Source organism: Anneissia japonica, unplaced genomic scaffold, assembly GCF_011630105.1.
Source record: "Anneissia japonica isolate Jap-2015-1 unplaced genomic scaffold, ASM1163010v1 scaffold287836_len1076198_cov165, whole genome shotgun sequence".
NCBI classification, from domain to species: domain Eukaryota; kingdom Metazoa; phylum Echinodermata; class Crinoidea; order Comatulida; family Comatulidae; genus Anneissia; species Anneissia japonica.
This window is the reverse complement of record NW_022729021.1, coordinates 81,169-97,365: the sequence shown is the minus strand read 5'-3', so window position 1 is coordinate 97,365 and position 16,197 is coordinate 81,169. Positions and strand designations below refer to the sequence as shown.

Below are 16,197 nucleotides of genomic sequence, written 5' to 3'. Positions count from 1 at the left end.
ATGGTATGTGATGCGAATCCAAAATTGTTGTATTATTTGCGTATTTTCTACTTTTTAGTTTAAAAAAAAAAAAGTTTTCCTACCGACCTACCCATTTTTTGGATTTTCCCAAAACGTGGCCAACACAATTTTTTTTTTTGCCCTAATGACGATCTATTTAGGCTGCCATCAACATTCGGCAGAAGCATCTTGTTGTCCAACCCTCACAGAAAGCAGACAATGATTTCTTTTACAACTGTTGTACGATGCACCGAGTATCTGGCTACATTTAGTTTTTAAAGATAAGCAATTAAAAAAAAAATGGTGCATTTTCTAAAAGTTATTTGAAATAAATTAATATTATTATTATCATTTAAATTATTATTATTATGTTTACTATTATGATTAAGTACTCATTATCATCACCATTGCCACTATCATCATACTGTGACCATCACCCCCACCACCATTGCATTACCGCCACAACTGTGACCATCACCCTACCACTACAATGTGGGTTGTAGTAAAAAGTACTATTATTACAACATATTATTTGTACAAATTTGGTCTAACATGCAATTATCAAAATACTATTTTACATACTTACCCTTCAGCCTAGGGTCCCCTCCAAATGCTCCACATCCCCAGTTACCAGTAGCAACAGCTGAACGATTCTTGACTGGTGTTGTATTGTCATTAAAACCACAATACGCCTGATATAAGAAAGAGGGAAATGTTACATGTGCCAAGAGGGGTCCCAAGTTGGAAGAACCCACTTCCGGGAGATTCGTTTAATGACATTGGGGGCGCTATATATTCTATGTGGAAGAAGTGTAGGTACCAAATGTAGGGCCACCTCAGGCCAACCATGATTGGGGATGAGGTGATGACATTTTTTAGAATAGGCACTTTTAACAGCCCGGATGCAAAAAAACAATCGACAACCAAACTTTAGACCTAAATGAAATACTGTAAAAAGATTTGTTTTTTACTGAATTTCTCTGAGATTTTTGCTTGTTTGCGGGAGTGCGGGTGACCATGTCGGTTTCCGGGAGACTCCCGGGGGTTCCGGAAGACTTGGGACCCTGCATACTTGTTATTCGTTATTTTGTTATAATAGATCGTACAAATGCTTAACAACCAGTTAGAGCTTTAGGATGTTATGCCCTACATTTTATTCTTATAAATTTTTATATTTATTTTATTGACATAATAAAAATAACAACTGACCGTAACTGAAACGTACAGAAAAACCATGGTTTAACAAGAAATAAATATATAGCCAGCAATGAAAGTATGGAAAAGCACATCTGTATCAAAATGGTAGTATATAATAGTACATGGAAACACCTTTTTTTTTTCAAATACAAGAGGCCGCACAGGCTCTTCTATCATCAGGCATATACAGAACTCACAATAATTTCATTTTACACTTACTTTATTAATCTCTCTTGTGAGAAGATTAGTCTTATACTGAGCTGCTTTGGAATGGAAGACAAGAGCATCAACAGCTACAATTTCAGTACAACGGCGCCCCCAATCATCTCTACCATAAAAAACAACAAAAATTTACATTTACTTTTTTTAACATTCATTAAAACTATTTAACACTTTGGCTGCCACCCGCAGGGTGTAGATGATGGCGCCAGGGATGACTACACACACATATCAGGTATACAAAATCGGGGTAACATTCCAGCATTTATTACTTCTTTGTTATACATTGTAGAACCACAGACTTAATGGCTGGTAGTTCGAGGAAGATACACCAAGACGATAACATACAAATAACGTATGTATCTTTATTGTGTTATGTTGCTAGCAATACACTTGAACGGCACAAGTGGGGGCATCTTTTTGAACATATACCAACCCATGCAAAAAGCGGACGAGAAAACTTTTGGCATAGTCAATAAAAACTGCTGTCACAGTGCCGTCGAAGAGTTTGTCGTCCCCTAATATTTTCCCGTTAATTTATTAGACATATCATTTTGATGATATATGACTAGATAAAATTTCAAAAATGTGTGTGCGTGTAAACATTTTTTGGAACACAGGAAGGAACCTTAAAAGAAATTCTGTCAGTCAACGTGTTATAAAAAAAAGGTCTATGATTCTCTATTTACTATGTCTCATTAGGAGACAAAGAGTGTAAACTTATTTTTAAAAATGAACAAAAAATCCTAACACTTGGAAGAATTTGAAGGCAAGCATATTAACCACTATAAATTATAATGCTATAGATTAAAATTTAATGGATTTTCAATTGTTTGGCTATTCACCTACTACTGCAATGTGATTTGACACAGGATAGGTCTACAGATTACAGAGAAAATTGAGGAATTGAAGATATTGAAAACCAGAAAGAACATAATAAGCACTTTTTTCTTTTAAAGAATGACAGTTCTGTTAAACAAACTTGAATGGATATTATACCTTGAAGTGTTGTCAACATGATTTCCAGCCCATTTGAAAGAATTAGCGTAACCTGTATAGTCACTATACCGTTCAGCACCTGTAAAAAATACCAATAATTATACATAATTTTACAACCAATTCAACACAAATTATTTTAGTAATTTTAATATATCATAGGTTAATTTTTAATTAGAAAAATTGTAAAACTTGAAACTACTCCACACCATGGTAGTAAATAAAGAAATAGTGATGACATTAAAGGTGGCGGCAACCCAGTGGGCAGATCGCCCTCGATTTTTTTCCTTTGTCATGATTAAAGTAATGCAATTAGCCTTCGGGCAACACATCACCTGCGGTTTGACTACTACAGCATGGCAAAAAAAAGTTGTAAGAAAATCTGGCCTACGGGCATAGCGGGCTGATTTTGCCTGCATATACCGCCCGCAGTCTGCGTGTCCGACAAAGTGCACTGCTCGTGATCGGTACTGTACATAAAAACTAGAAAAGCTTTCGTTGTCTTAAATTTTGCTAGTGGCACTGTTAGTGATAGACACATCATGTCACCCCATGGCCTTATATATCTACAATGATGCAGTTAGCATAGCAGAATAAAAAAAAAAAAGAAAAAGGGGAGGGGTGGAGGGATGAGCATACATATTAGGAAATATCATTACATATATTATGTATCCATCAATGTACAGTGCATACCTGTAATTAAAAGACATTCATTATCATCTAGCACTTCTGTAAACAGTCTGGACACAAGTAGCTCTGGACAAATTAAAAACCGAATCTCCTCTTGCACGCTTCCAAATCCTAATACACCACCACCGACAAACTTGTTGGCAAAATCCATCTAAAACAAAAAAATAAAAAATAATTGTGAATAATATTCAATTGATTCAGTAGGTAAAAACTGATGATGAATTGTTGTACACATCTGGGTGACACTCTCTTATGTCTTGCTTTACAAATTTACAGTTTTGGCCACATGAATTTTTTCTTAAGGTACATTTGAATTTGGAGTGCGAAACATACCAAGGATGTCCCATTGAAGTTACGAAACTGAATTCCACTGTGGTCCCTTCTAGTAATGAACAGGTCATAGACAATGGGAGACAAAGAGCTTACTGCAACCTTAAAGGAATATAAGCCATATTTTTGTACACAGAATGAACAGCTTAAATCTCTCACCTAAAAGATTAAAAAGCTTGCACTAGCCTACCAACCCATACAGAAAATGGCAGAGAACACAAAACTGTATGTCGGGGTAGGCATAAAATTTGGTCGGAGGGCCAAAGTGAATTTTTGATTTTAACACTGAGGGCCACACACAAACTTTGATGTTTCTAGCGAGCTTCCAAAAACCTCCAAGCACTGCTTTTACACCACTTTATTCTCAGTTTTAATATTACTTTATACATATGTCGGTGTTGCCGTAATATGCCGTAAAAAACATGGTGTTTTCTAGCCACTGTTGCTTGGCGTGCCGCACATATAGTAATTCATTTTCGCGCGCCGTAAAAAAAAAATCCGCGGGCCGCACTTTGCCCATCTGTGCTGTATGCATTTCAAAACCATTTGATCTAATGGCCAGGATAAATTTTAGAAAAATGCACATACCAACTGGCATTACACATATCAAACCAGACATATTGATGTTCTGTTTTACCTGTAACATTCCTCGACCGTTGTCTTCTATGGTTCCCTCTGTACTAACATGTAGATCGCGAAGCCTTGCAGTGCTTGTACTCCACTCAGGAAACCTGTCTATTGCACATCGTCTGAAGGTTATAGTGCCAGTGGGCTCTGGGAAAGTAAACAATGAAAAATCATATTAATTAATATATCAATCAATTAAACAATTGACCAATCATCAAGCAGTTTATCGATTAATAATAATAATAATTTGGGCATATATAGCGCATTATACTAAAGCCTCAATGCACTTAAACAATAAAAATGAAAATGCCGGAAGAAAAAATTTAATAAAAGTACAGAAGGCAGGTTTTTTAAGCTGCCTTAAAATTATCAATAAATCAGTTTTTATTTAAATTATGTTCTTCCAACAAGTACCCATCAAGACCATCATTATTAAGTATTGCAATTATTTAGGGTTACCTTTATGAAAAAGGCATAAGTGTTTTTATATAATTAAGAAATAACAGATGCATGAAAAGAGTTTAAAAATGTGTTTGACTTTGGAAAACAGATTTTTTTAGGACCTGGTTGATATGAATATTTATACATATAGATATGAATATGAATATCAATATGGATATGGACATGGAAATCAATAGGCCTGGGGACATGGCTATGGATATGGATATAAGATAAGATAAATTTTATTTACACAAACCAAGATAAACATTAACTTTGGTTTCCTTGATGCTTAACTACACAAATAATACAGTACGGAATAAATAAAAACAAATATTAATTGCACTTAAAAAATAATATACATGAAAGACTAAACAAAAATATATATAGTACAATGAACAAACTATCTCTGAAAAGTTGAATTGTAAACATAAAGTTGAGTATGAATATCAATATCAATATGGATGGATGTGTATATGGATATGTTAATATGGATGGATATGAATACATAGATCCCAAGTTTGAAAACCAAAAAATAGGGAGATTTTTTTCATAAAGCCTCCTGTAGCGACGCGCTGTGACGCCTTACAACGCGCTGTGCAACATGAAAGTATTACACAAAATGACGAAAACAAACAATTTTCATAAATTTGTTTACTTTTATTTAACAATTTTACATTTGTTTACATATTGCAGTTGGCGTAAAATATAAATTTATAAATATTATATTATTTATTTAGCATTAGCTAGTAAAGCGTTCTTGGCAGCAGTCAACAAGGCTTTGCTTGGTTGATTGGCATGTTAGAGGCTACGGCTGATTTATTACATCTCATCAAAGAACATAGAATTCTAGCAAGGTAACTGCAACTTGCAAGATTCACACATTTTACTGAAAAATTAAAAAATATATATATATATATATTTTAATTTACTTAGTAAATCATACTACATGTTTTAAGTCGGCATTTATATATGTCTAGCCTATAATAACTGGTACATAATGCCATGAAAAAAACATTAAATCCTGCCTCGCTGGGCTCCATCTATACATGCGTAACTAGGCCTAATACCGCAGAGTCACAACCACCACTACACACAGACGCCCACCCAACACAACACACATACAGTACATACCCTGCAGTGTTGCAGATAGAGCCAGCCTAAGCCCTACATTTATTTCGGGATCGATATAAAATAAACTTAATTTTTCGGAAGACTGCTTAGTACCAAAACCTATTAACTATAATTTTTTAGTATTTTTATTAAAGAACTGAAGCGTACTTGAAAGAAAAAGTATTTTTTATGCACCGATTCTGTTCCAAATCTTCGCGGCGAAAACTTGGGCCCCATCCATTCCCAAGTGATTTACACATATATATTAATCATCTTCAGATGCAAATTCATTGGGATGGGTTCAGACCTGTAGTAGTGATTCTCCTGAAATAGTTGAGAATACATTTAAGTTTCTCTGCTTTGGTTGGATGAATACCAGCTTGACTTCCCTCAAACAATCTATATACAATAAGAAAGGTGTACAGTAGTATTAATAGTAAAAGTGAAAATCAGGGGTTGAGATCGCTGTAAATGTTTAAATGTGGAGGCACTATGTATGCAGCAAAGTAGTACAGCACAGAATTTTCAAAGGGTTGTGAGTTTGGGTCAAATGTTAAGCAATTGCGCAATTTTTTGTGCCCTAGGTGCAACATAAATTATCTACATAAAAAAAACAGGATTTCCTGTAACAATTATAAAAAAAAAGTTCCACTTCCTGGTCTAATTTTCACACTGTAGGCCTGGTAAAGACCAACACCATTCCTGATGATGACATAATTAATGTTGAAATATTGAATCCCAACATGATGGCGTGCATTTCGATACTTGGAATATGTATTTTACTATCTTAACACCATACCTACCCCTCTTATTTAAATCAACTTTGATTTATTCAAACAAAGGCCATCAGGATTATATCTGGCACTCCACCGCAGTCTCGTTCCTCTAGTTTATTCTCCATTTTAAATTTGCTCAAACTCCCTGACACCAACTCTCTCAAATAAGGTATTTTTATGTATGCATCCTCTCACTCCATTTTATCAAAGTACCTCTGTGTACCTCATCTTCAAATCTAATTTCTCTCTACACAATTACTGTACTCGAGGTAGATATGATGTATACATTCCCAAATCATAAGACTAACTATTTTCAACATAACATTAGATTTACTGGCCCGAAGCTAGCTATGGAATTCTCTACCTCCCCTAGTTTTCGATTCCATAAAAACTCATTTTCAATCCAGCTCAAGAAACACATTATTTCTAGTTATTAATACTGTATAAGTCAACTTCCTTATCTTCTTTTTCTTCACTAACTAATGTTCGCTGTCTTGGTCCAATTTGAAATGTTGCTTTCTTTTTGTGTGCGTGTGTCTTCTTTGTCTGTGTCCCTACTATTTCTTTTCTGTTTGTTTTTTGTGTCTCCCTTTGTCTTTTTGTTTTAGGCTGACTCGTCACAAGATGATTTTTCTTCCTGGGTCTGTGCCTTTTTCTTTTTCTCATGAATTTGTTCTGATCTTTGTATTATATTTTTGTACGAATTGAAAAGGAATTAAATAAATGTTACTTTGATTGATTGATTGATTTCTAGGTTACACTGTACTGCTGTAGCAGTAGGATTTGAACAGTAGGTGTAGGTAGGTGCAAAAGGTCCCCAGTGCAAGATTAGATTGCCAGACCTTTTGATGTTCTAAAGTTCTCAGAAAATTCATCATAAGGCTCCTTTTACTCCCTACTTCTAATGGCCTAGGCTAGTAGTAAAACTAATGATAATCGGTCTCAGCAGCTGTTCTAACATAATCAAGAAACAATTACAGTGGTGGGTTACGGAATTCAAAACAGAGGGGCCAGGGAGGGATTTCCACAGGTTAAGGGCTGAGGTAAGACAATTTATGATTATAGCACCACTAGATGGCCGGAAATGGCATTCACAGACTTAAATTTTAATGTAATTTCCTTTTTTCCCATTTCTTTTACAATTTTGCAAAAATTAGGGAGGGGGAAAGCCGGCTGGGGCACCCTTGAATGCACCACTGATTAGAAATCAATACGGTAATTAATTATTACTCCTCTAAAAACCTAATAATGTTGAGGGCCTGCTAGCTGTTTTATTATTCAAAAAAGTTAAGTTGGGAAATTATTATTTAAAGATTTATTTATGAATGGGCCCCTAATAGACCTGGGCTTCAGTACTTTGCACTGGCTGCACTGCCCGTAGCTATGCCACGGCGTTTTATGAACACTGTGATCAAACAACAGACTGCAGAAAATGTTCAGTATAATCATGCCTATTTTTTGCGATACTGAAGCACACAGAGTTTCGCTGTAACACTACTGTAATATTACACAGGAGGCAGGTCTTAACAGGTCTTAACAGGCAGTCTTAAGACTGCCTGAAGACCATTCAATTCGACCTAGTACAGTATTTCAAGATATGTACAAGTGAAGATATGTACAGTGAACTTACCTGTTGAAGTTTATATCAGGAAACCTCGAGTACTCAGACTTTTTCTGTTGAGCATTTCGTCTTGGAAATGTACAAAAGAAAGCATTGGCGAGTAGACTAGCGACTTGTTTCTGGGTCATTGTGATAGAATGGTTCTTCTGGCACTTTAAAAGTGGTGGGCTCTACCAAAAATATGAGAAATAATATGTTAAAAAGTCCAGAAATAACCAAATATTAGCTCAATTGTGTTGGTGTTCAAATAAAACAAAAGAACATTCCCTTGTTTTGTTCTCATGAATGATGATCAAGAAGATGACTATGATGATGATGATGGTGATGATGTTGACTTATGATGACAATGGTGAAATGATAATGGTGGTAAATAGTATATTAATAATGGTAATGGTAATGGTTGGAGACGCATAGAGCGCATAAAATGTGGTTCCTATGCGCTGTACAGAAGACAAAAAAATCTATTCTAGTAGGTCAACTAAAGCTAACAATGCTAAAGATATGTAACTGATACAGACTGAAAAGCGCTTTTCTACATTATTAACCCAGTCATTGGAACAATGCCTATGGATGGAATTCCATAGATTGAAGCATGAAGTATATCAGCACATTTTGCACTCGAACCACTCCCAGGTGGAGAGAAGCAATGCAAATAAAGTGCCTTGCTCAAGGACACAATCAAAATGCACAGCAAGGGATTGTAAGAGGCTGGAAACCAAACTGTTCCTGTTGTGCCAAACCACTTCTTAAAAGACATTGATGATGATTATAACCATGGTGGTGAAAAAGATGATGATGTTGACTTATGATGATAACGATGATGGTGGTTATAATAATCAGAGTAAAGCCAGTGATAATGATAATGATGACGATTATGATCAAGACAATATATAAAACAGCAATGTTTACCTGAGTGCATATATTCGGTAGTTGAAGTGCTAGATCTATGATGGCTGGCATAGTCACTTGAAAAAAATGATCTTGTTCATCCTCATCTAGTACTTCACCAAAGAAACTGTGTAAACCACGGAAGTTCCACTTGTTACAGTACCTTGCATTGTACTTCAACACAGCAACCTAAACACCAGAAAGACCTGATAAATAACTTATTATAATTTAGAGGAAGTGATCAATCTATCAGAGCAAATCATCTTGCAGTCTGACCCAAACGCCAAGGAAAGAGAGATGGGCCTGTGAGCCCAGAGCTTCGGGTTACAATCTTTACCCTTTTACCTTTTACTATCTCCGCCAAGGAGGTTATATTCAATGCTGCCTGTATTACTGTCTGTCTGTTAGCAAGATTACTCAAAAACTAATGAATGAATCATCATAAAATTTAGTGGAATGGCACTTAACAATCAAAGAAAGATACCACTCAATTTTTTGTACTGTATTCTGGCGCAGGGCAGAGGTATGCACTCTATTGGTTGTCTTCTCCAGTATAATATGATTTATCTATCTTAAATTTTATAAGTAGGAAAATTCTTTTATATCAAGATATAAGGTTATCTCATATTTATGCAATGGTTTTCAAATACAAACAGTACAATTGGAGATCTACAACAGCTTGATTTTCTTCTTTAGGATTTCTCTCTCTGCGGCCAGTTTTTATTCCTTTTTGTATTATATTATATTTTAAAATTGACAAAATAATTTAGATTTGACTTGATTTATTAAACCAGTCTCCATATAAAGCTTTGGCACTGGAGTACTGTACATTTCTTGAATTAGAAAAAAAATCATGTAACTTTTGGAAAGCGAGCCCATCTCCATAAAGTTGGTTATGCATTGTTTTTTACTATACTCTACTCTTGGTGTCAAGTCTATCATAATGCACATAATTTACTAGTAATAATAATAAAAATAATAACAACAATAACAATAAAACTAATAATAATAATAATAATAATAATAATAATAATAATAATAATAATAATAATAATAATAATAAATAACAATAAAAATAAAAATAATAAATAAGTCGGACTTAAGGGGAATACATTTTGTGTTATTTTCCCCTTAATGTAATTTTATTTTCCCCTCAACATCGTTTTTCTAATTGTTCTCTAATTTCTCCATTGTCTAAGTGATAATAATAATAATAATAATAATAATAATAATAATATTTTAATAATAAATATCAATAATAATACAAATAATAATAATAATAATAATAACAATAATAATAATAATAATAATAATAATAATAATAATAATAATAATAATAATAATAATAATAATAATAATACCTACTTCTAGATCAAGTGAGTTGCTAACTCCTTGCAGAAGTGTAGACTTAATCATTTCCCAGCGGCTGATCAATATTTTCTGCCCATTCTGCAAACAAAATTTCATCTTTACAGACATCTTGTACAACCATCTATTTATTTTTTTTTTTCGGTAGGAATTTCTCTTCCTTTTCATGGTTTTTTTATTGTTTATTGTTTCTTTGTCATTACTCTTTGTTTGTTTATTACAAAGTTGTCACAGTACATTTAAAATATATAAGTATAAAGAAGTAAATAAAAAAGTCAATAATTAAAATATTATTAGACATCCTTTTAATTCTTCTTTTTCCATTCTAATAAATAATATGGTGAGCCATACTAGTCTTAACAGTAATCAAACAATAAGAAAATGGTAGCACTTTATAGACTAGTTGAAAATTGTATTGTCATACAGGGAATGATTTCATTGTTATGTTAATACCTCCATTGTTTTTATTACTTGCCTTTTGTTTTAGACCTTTAATATTCGATTGCATGTTGCTCCTCTTATCATTCACCTGAAGAAGTGTACTGTGTACACGAAAGCTTGTGACAATACAATTTTCAACTAGTCTATAAAGTGCTACCATTTTCTTATTGTTTTCCATTCTAGTAAAGATCACCTGTCGTACTGAATGAGGACAGGGGCTGTGAGATGGACCAGTACAAAGGGGTAACCCCTACTCGTCTTAAAGATGTACAGGGTTTCTTAAGTGTACATGAGCCAATTACATACACTGGGCCTACTGTTTATAGTCCTTATCCGGGCTCCTGCCTTAACCGCTCAGCCATTAGACGTGCCTGATGATTGTCGATTCTTTGTAATCATACAGTCTTATAATAATATATGATATCAATAATTAAATTATCATATTAATCTAAAAACATAATTTACAGTTAAAATCTACCGTACCTCATCTTGAAAGGGATATAGATTTTCTCTTGAGCATGGCATTCGTACAAAGTTGTTATTCCAATGGTCTTGGTAGGTATCAGGGTATGGACGAGGGGCACTGCCAGGCCGAATATGTGGCTGGGAGAAGAAAATAAAATAATGATAACAATGATAATGATAGCAACAGCAGCAACAAGAATGCAAAATAGTTATAACAGTAACAATAACAAACTACATCAAATGCATCCATGTGTTTCTGATTTAAAATCTAATTTAATATTTTGTACAACCCAAGAATCTAACTAAATATGGGATATTCTTGCTCAATAAACATGAAATAATATTGTTAAATGGTTAACATAACAAGCATACATAAAAACGTAATAACCCTTTTCAGTGAAAGTACACCTGCAAGAAATTCCTCATGGAACAAATATAATTATGTGGCAAAGTCAAGCCAAACCAGTCACTGGTCGCAAAAATTGATTTTTGGCTATTATTACAGGGTTAAACAGTAAAATGAGAGCTATAAAATGGTAAAAGAATCATTTAAATCCAACATTTCCTTATGAAGTTACAAGCATTCAAACATACAGAACAATATTTGAGAAAATGCTGACCTGATTTTTTGGAAAATTTTGGTTGGTCGCGGAGGGCAACACAACATATTTTTTTTGGCCTTATCTCCGAAAAACGAACTGCCACGAGTTTGGCTTGTCTTTGCCACATATATATCTCTCTTTATTGCAAATACATACATGATACAACATGATGACCTACAATGAGAGCCAAGAATAAGAAATAGATTGCTTTAATCAAGCTTGGTCCAAAAAAAAAATATGAAGAAAGCAGGAGGATGGAATGTTTTATGTGTTAAAACACATTTCATTTGGAATTAATTGCTATTCTGTTGTTGACTCAGTTTATGCTACTCTATTTTTACTCTCTATTACCTGTATTCTGATGAAGTAGAAAAGGTAGCTGTATATAAATAAGAGTTCTTAGTCTGTAAAGTGTTAATTGTCTAATTACTGTTTATATGTATTTTATATGGACCCTTCTATAAACAATTCATATGAAATTTTGTGGGCTGTAATTCTTTTAACTGAACAAATTCAATCAATCAATCAATCAATCAATCAATCAATCAGTCAATCAATCAATCAGTCAATCAATCAATCAATCAGTCAATCAATCAATCAGTCAATCAATCAATCAATCAATCATTATACAAAATAGCATTCCTTACCCTAAATAACAGTGTGTGATCTGGGGTTGATGCTAGCTGCGGTAACTTTGCACTGCTTTCAGGTTTCCTATTCAAGTTGCTGTAAGGCACTCCGTAGCTCTTCTCCCTGGTAAGTGTTGGAGGAGGTGATGGTACCACAAGCTGGGTTGATTGGTTACTGTCTTCTAAATGCTGACTTTGACTTGAAAGAGGCTCTGAACTTAAAATAAAAAAAAAACATTGACTATAAATTATCATTGGAAATAGTAATAAAGCTGGAACAGTTTGTGATGTTTACTTTTAACCAATTTCTAGGATAGGGCAACTTGATAGCATACTGAGTTATATTTAAATACAGAAATATATATAAATATATATAGAAATATGAAATACATACAAATAGATATAAAATACATACAAATAGATAAGGTGTTTATGGTGGTATGCAGCAAAGCTGATTTATATAGAAATATAGATTTTATATTTATAACGATGAGATACTCAGAGTTTGAATTTCCCTACAGCACCGACAGTAATCGCTGTAGAAAGGGCCTTCCACTACTTTTGTAAATCCCAGGCTCGACAGCAAGCTTTTTGATGTCGGGTCACCAGGCCTAGCAATGAATTACACAATTTCATTTATGGAACAGGCCTTTTCATAAAAAAAAATTACAAAGGTTGTTGCTGTAAAAGAATAAATTGCTGTAGTAAAAGACATAGCCCCCAGCAACTATTTTCTGATGGAGCATTTTGAGGAAATTCGAACCCTGATACGGTGTTTATGGTGCTATGCATGCAGAAAACCTGAGTTATCCCAAAATAAAATAATAATCATCTCTGCATAGTAATTGGTGTTTTATGGTCTATTATGCCACTTCTTGAGTCTTGAAATAGGGGGAGCTGATGGAGGAGGGTTGAAGGTAAATATTAAGTGAGGGGGGCACTGACATGCAAAATAAGGTGCCACAGCGCACCATCTGATACACTACTGTTCCTGTGCATGCGTAGGTTAGTGGATCTCCATCTTAATGAGGTACATAAAAAGGAAAAGTAAACAAGAAGTTTAAACAACATATCAAAGAATATCACATTAAAAAAAAGTAAATCATACTCTGAAAATAAAACAGGAGATTCTTCAAAGTCATACTCCAAGGTCGGTGGGGTCGACGCACTAGCTGCAGCTGCTGATGTCGAAGGTACATCATGGGAAGGGATCTTTTTCTCATTGGCAGATGATTTCCTACTGTCTGTGTAATGCACTAATCGGTCTGGTTTACTATTATCACTGCACTTGTTATTAATAGCGCTTGGGGAAGATTTACGATTCCTAATGAAAGAGAAATAATCAAATTATGTAATGAAAGCAGCGTTGATGTGTGATACAATTGTTAAATCAACATTAAAAAGCAATACTTGCTAAAAAATAATATAACTAGAGATATTATTATATTATTACTATTATTATTTATTCAGGAAAAGATACGATATACAAAATATAATACAATTCAGAAAAATATCAAACAAACATAACATTGACAAGTACATTAAAAAGACCATAGTCATTAGCTGCCAGGAAAGCACATAAAAGTTAACTTTCAATTTTGTTTATTGATTTAATTTATCTTAAATTAATTATTCAATAAAATTACTTGATTTGGCCACTTAACTAAATTGCATCAAATGTACATAATTAAAATAGCTATTTAAAATTCCACGAAAAATACATATTCACATGTCAAGTTATACACAGGCACGTTGTGTCAATAAAACTGTATATATAAAATGAAAGATATATGCAAACTTGAAACATTAGAATTTTATAAAAAAAAAAAACCTGCTTTAAAACTACAAAAACATAGAAAACACATGTACATAGAATATGACATTATTTTATTATAATATACTGCATGTAAAAAGAATTAAACTTATGTACTTATATACTTGTATGAAAAGCATGGCAAAATTGAATACAGAAGTATATTAATTCTAGTATTAAAAAAGAATATGAAAATTAACAATGCTTGAATTGAAAATGAAAAACAAATACACCTATACAATTCTAATTTCTGTCACATAACAGAACAAACTATGAAAGTTTATCAAAGATTCATTAACATGTTGAAGCTTACTGGAACTATGCCTTTGTATTTGGTCGTTCTCATCGCCCCTTTCCCGCCACTCTGGAACTATGCCTTTGTTTTTGGTCGTTCCCACCCTTTTCCCACCTCTGGAACCATGCCTTTGGTTGGGCGTTCCCATCTTTGGTCTCAGTGAACAATGGCTTTTGTTTTAGCCTTTCACTATCAGTCTTCTCATTGGTCAGTTTATCTATCCAATCACCAACCAGCCTCTCTACCCAAACATATATTGCTCTGCTTGGAATTTCTGCAGATATTATTCTCCTGAAGATGATTGAAGCACCTCAATCGAAACGTTGAGACTTTCTCAACTACAACAGTTCTTTTCAGAACTACCTACATGGTGTACCGCAAGCTTCAACATATATGTTATTACTTCACCATGCAAACCTTCAAAACAATACTTCATTAACATAGTTATGATTATAAAATACTACATATTTTTATTAAGTATTTCATTTTAATTCTAATTACCTTCGGTTTTCCGCTGCCTCTGCTAACAGTTGCCTCTGTTGCTTTTGTAGTTCACTATCAACTCTTGGTGCAAAAATTTCATTCAATACTTCTTCTTCAACTTTTTAAGACAATAGAGGTGAGTTTGAATTTAATAATAAAAGGAAAATTTTATCAATCAGATTTCAGATCAATAAATAGCATTTATCAATCAGATTTCAGGGTAGTTTACACTGTCCAATGCATTCTACCGACCTACCTTACCAATTTACTTTTTTAGTCGTACTCAGATTTTAGACGTATTTGGCAAAACCCTACAGTACTACTAAACAAGAAAAAAAAATTATTTATCTTTATTTAGTTTTTCTCTGACTATACTTCCAACATAATAATGTTGCTATTTAGTATATAAACATAGTATAAAATTTAGAAAAAGGCTAAGACTTACTTTGCTTTTGTTGACTCTTTGTGTTGAACATTGCAGTTAATGTTGACTGTTTAAGTCGTTTCCTTTTAGGTGAATCGCTCATTTCCTAATGAATCCGCTTCTCTTAATAGTACATCCAATCCATACTTTACTGCAATGTAAATTAAGAATCGTGAACATCGAGGACCCAAACAAATTCTGAACAAATGTTCCTTGACTTCGTATATAGGCTTAGGCCTAAGATTACTTTTTTTTTAAATTGTCTGTTCATTTTTGCGCTGTGCATGATTTCCTTCGCAAAGTTTGCAAATTATATGCAGAGACTATCTAGCAGTATCTAGTCTAAGCCTACCTAGATTATATAGTAGCAAGGCAAAGTTAGCCTGCAGCAGCTGCTAGTGACTAGGCCTAGGGCAGCCAGGCTAGGCCCATGACCTAGCCTAACTAGGCCTAGTCTACACCAGTCTCAGTGTAGGCCTAGGCAGTGTAGGTCTCTCTCTAGAGAGTAGGCTAGTCTCCTCTAGCTAGGCGGACACAACAACAAAGACATTTAGGAGGACACAAAGTCAAATTCTATGCCAAAGAAGGCAGTTTGACTAGGCTATACTATTGGGCCTTACTGATTACAAATGAATTAATATAAATATTATTAACGTAGGCCTTACTGTGATTGTAATTTTGTAAGATGTTTTCACAACTTTCCTCTGTTGATTATTCATCCATAAAACGCTGCTGACCTTTGACTTTACAATACATAATACTTTAAGCCTGTAGCCAATCAT

The 16,197-nt window shown here is 33.8% G+C and overlaps 1 protein-coding gene across 1 annotated transcript in view; it reads right to left on the bottom strand.

Moving 5' to 3' along the window:
• LOC117114607 (poly(ADP-ribose) glycohydrolase-like) overlaps positions 1–16,157 on the bottom strand; it is a gene marked incomplete in the record, with an annotated part of 19,278 nt that extends 3,121 nt beyond the window's left edge. Inside the window, 15 exon segments of the mRNA XM_033258297.1 lie at positions 587–692; positions 1,417–1,525; positions 2,416–2,494; positions 3,106–3,253; positions 4,070–4,206; positions 5,918–6,009; positions 8,017–8,177; positions 8,917–9,084; positions 10,261–10,344; positions 11,188–11,307; positions 12,419–12,617; positions 13,509–13,724; positions 15,010–15,109; positions 15,437–15,566; positions 16,081–16,157. Of these exon segments, the coding sequence (XP_033114188.1) occupies positions 587–692; positions 1,417–1,525; positions 2,416–2,494; positions 3,106–3,253; positions 4,070–4,206; positions 5,918–6,009; positions 8,017–8,177; positions 8,917–9,084; positions 10,261–10,344; positions 11,188–11,307; positions 12,419–12,617; positions 13,509–13,724; positions 15,010–15,109; positions 15,437–15,518 (1,801 nt within the window).
• Between the last annotated feature and the right edge of the window lie 40 nt (positions 16,158–16,197).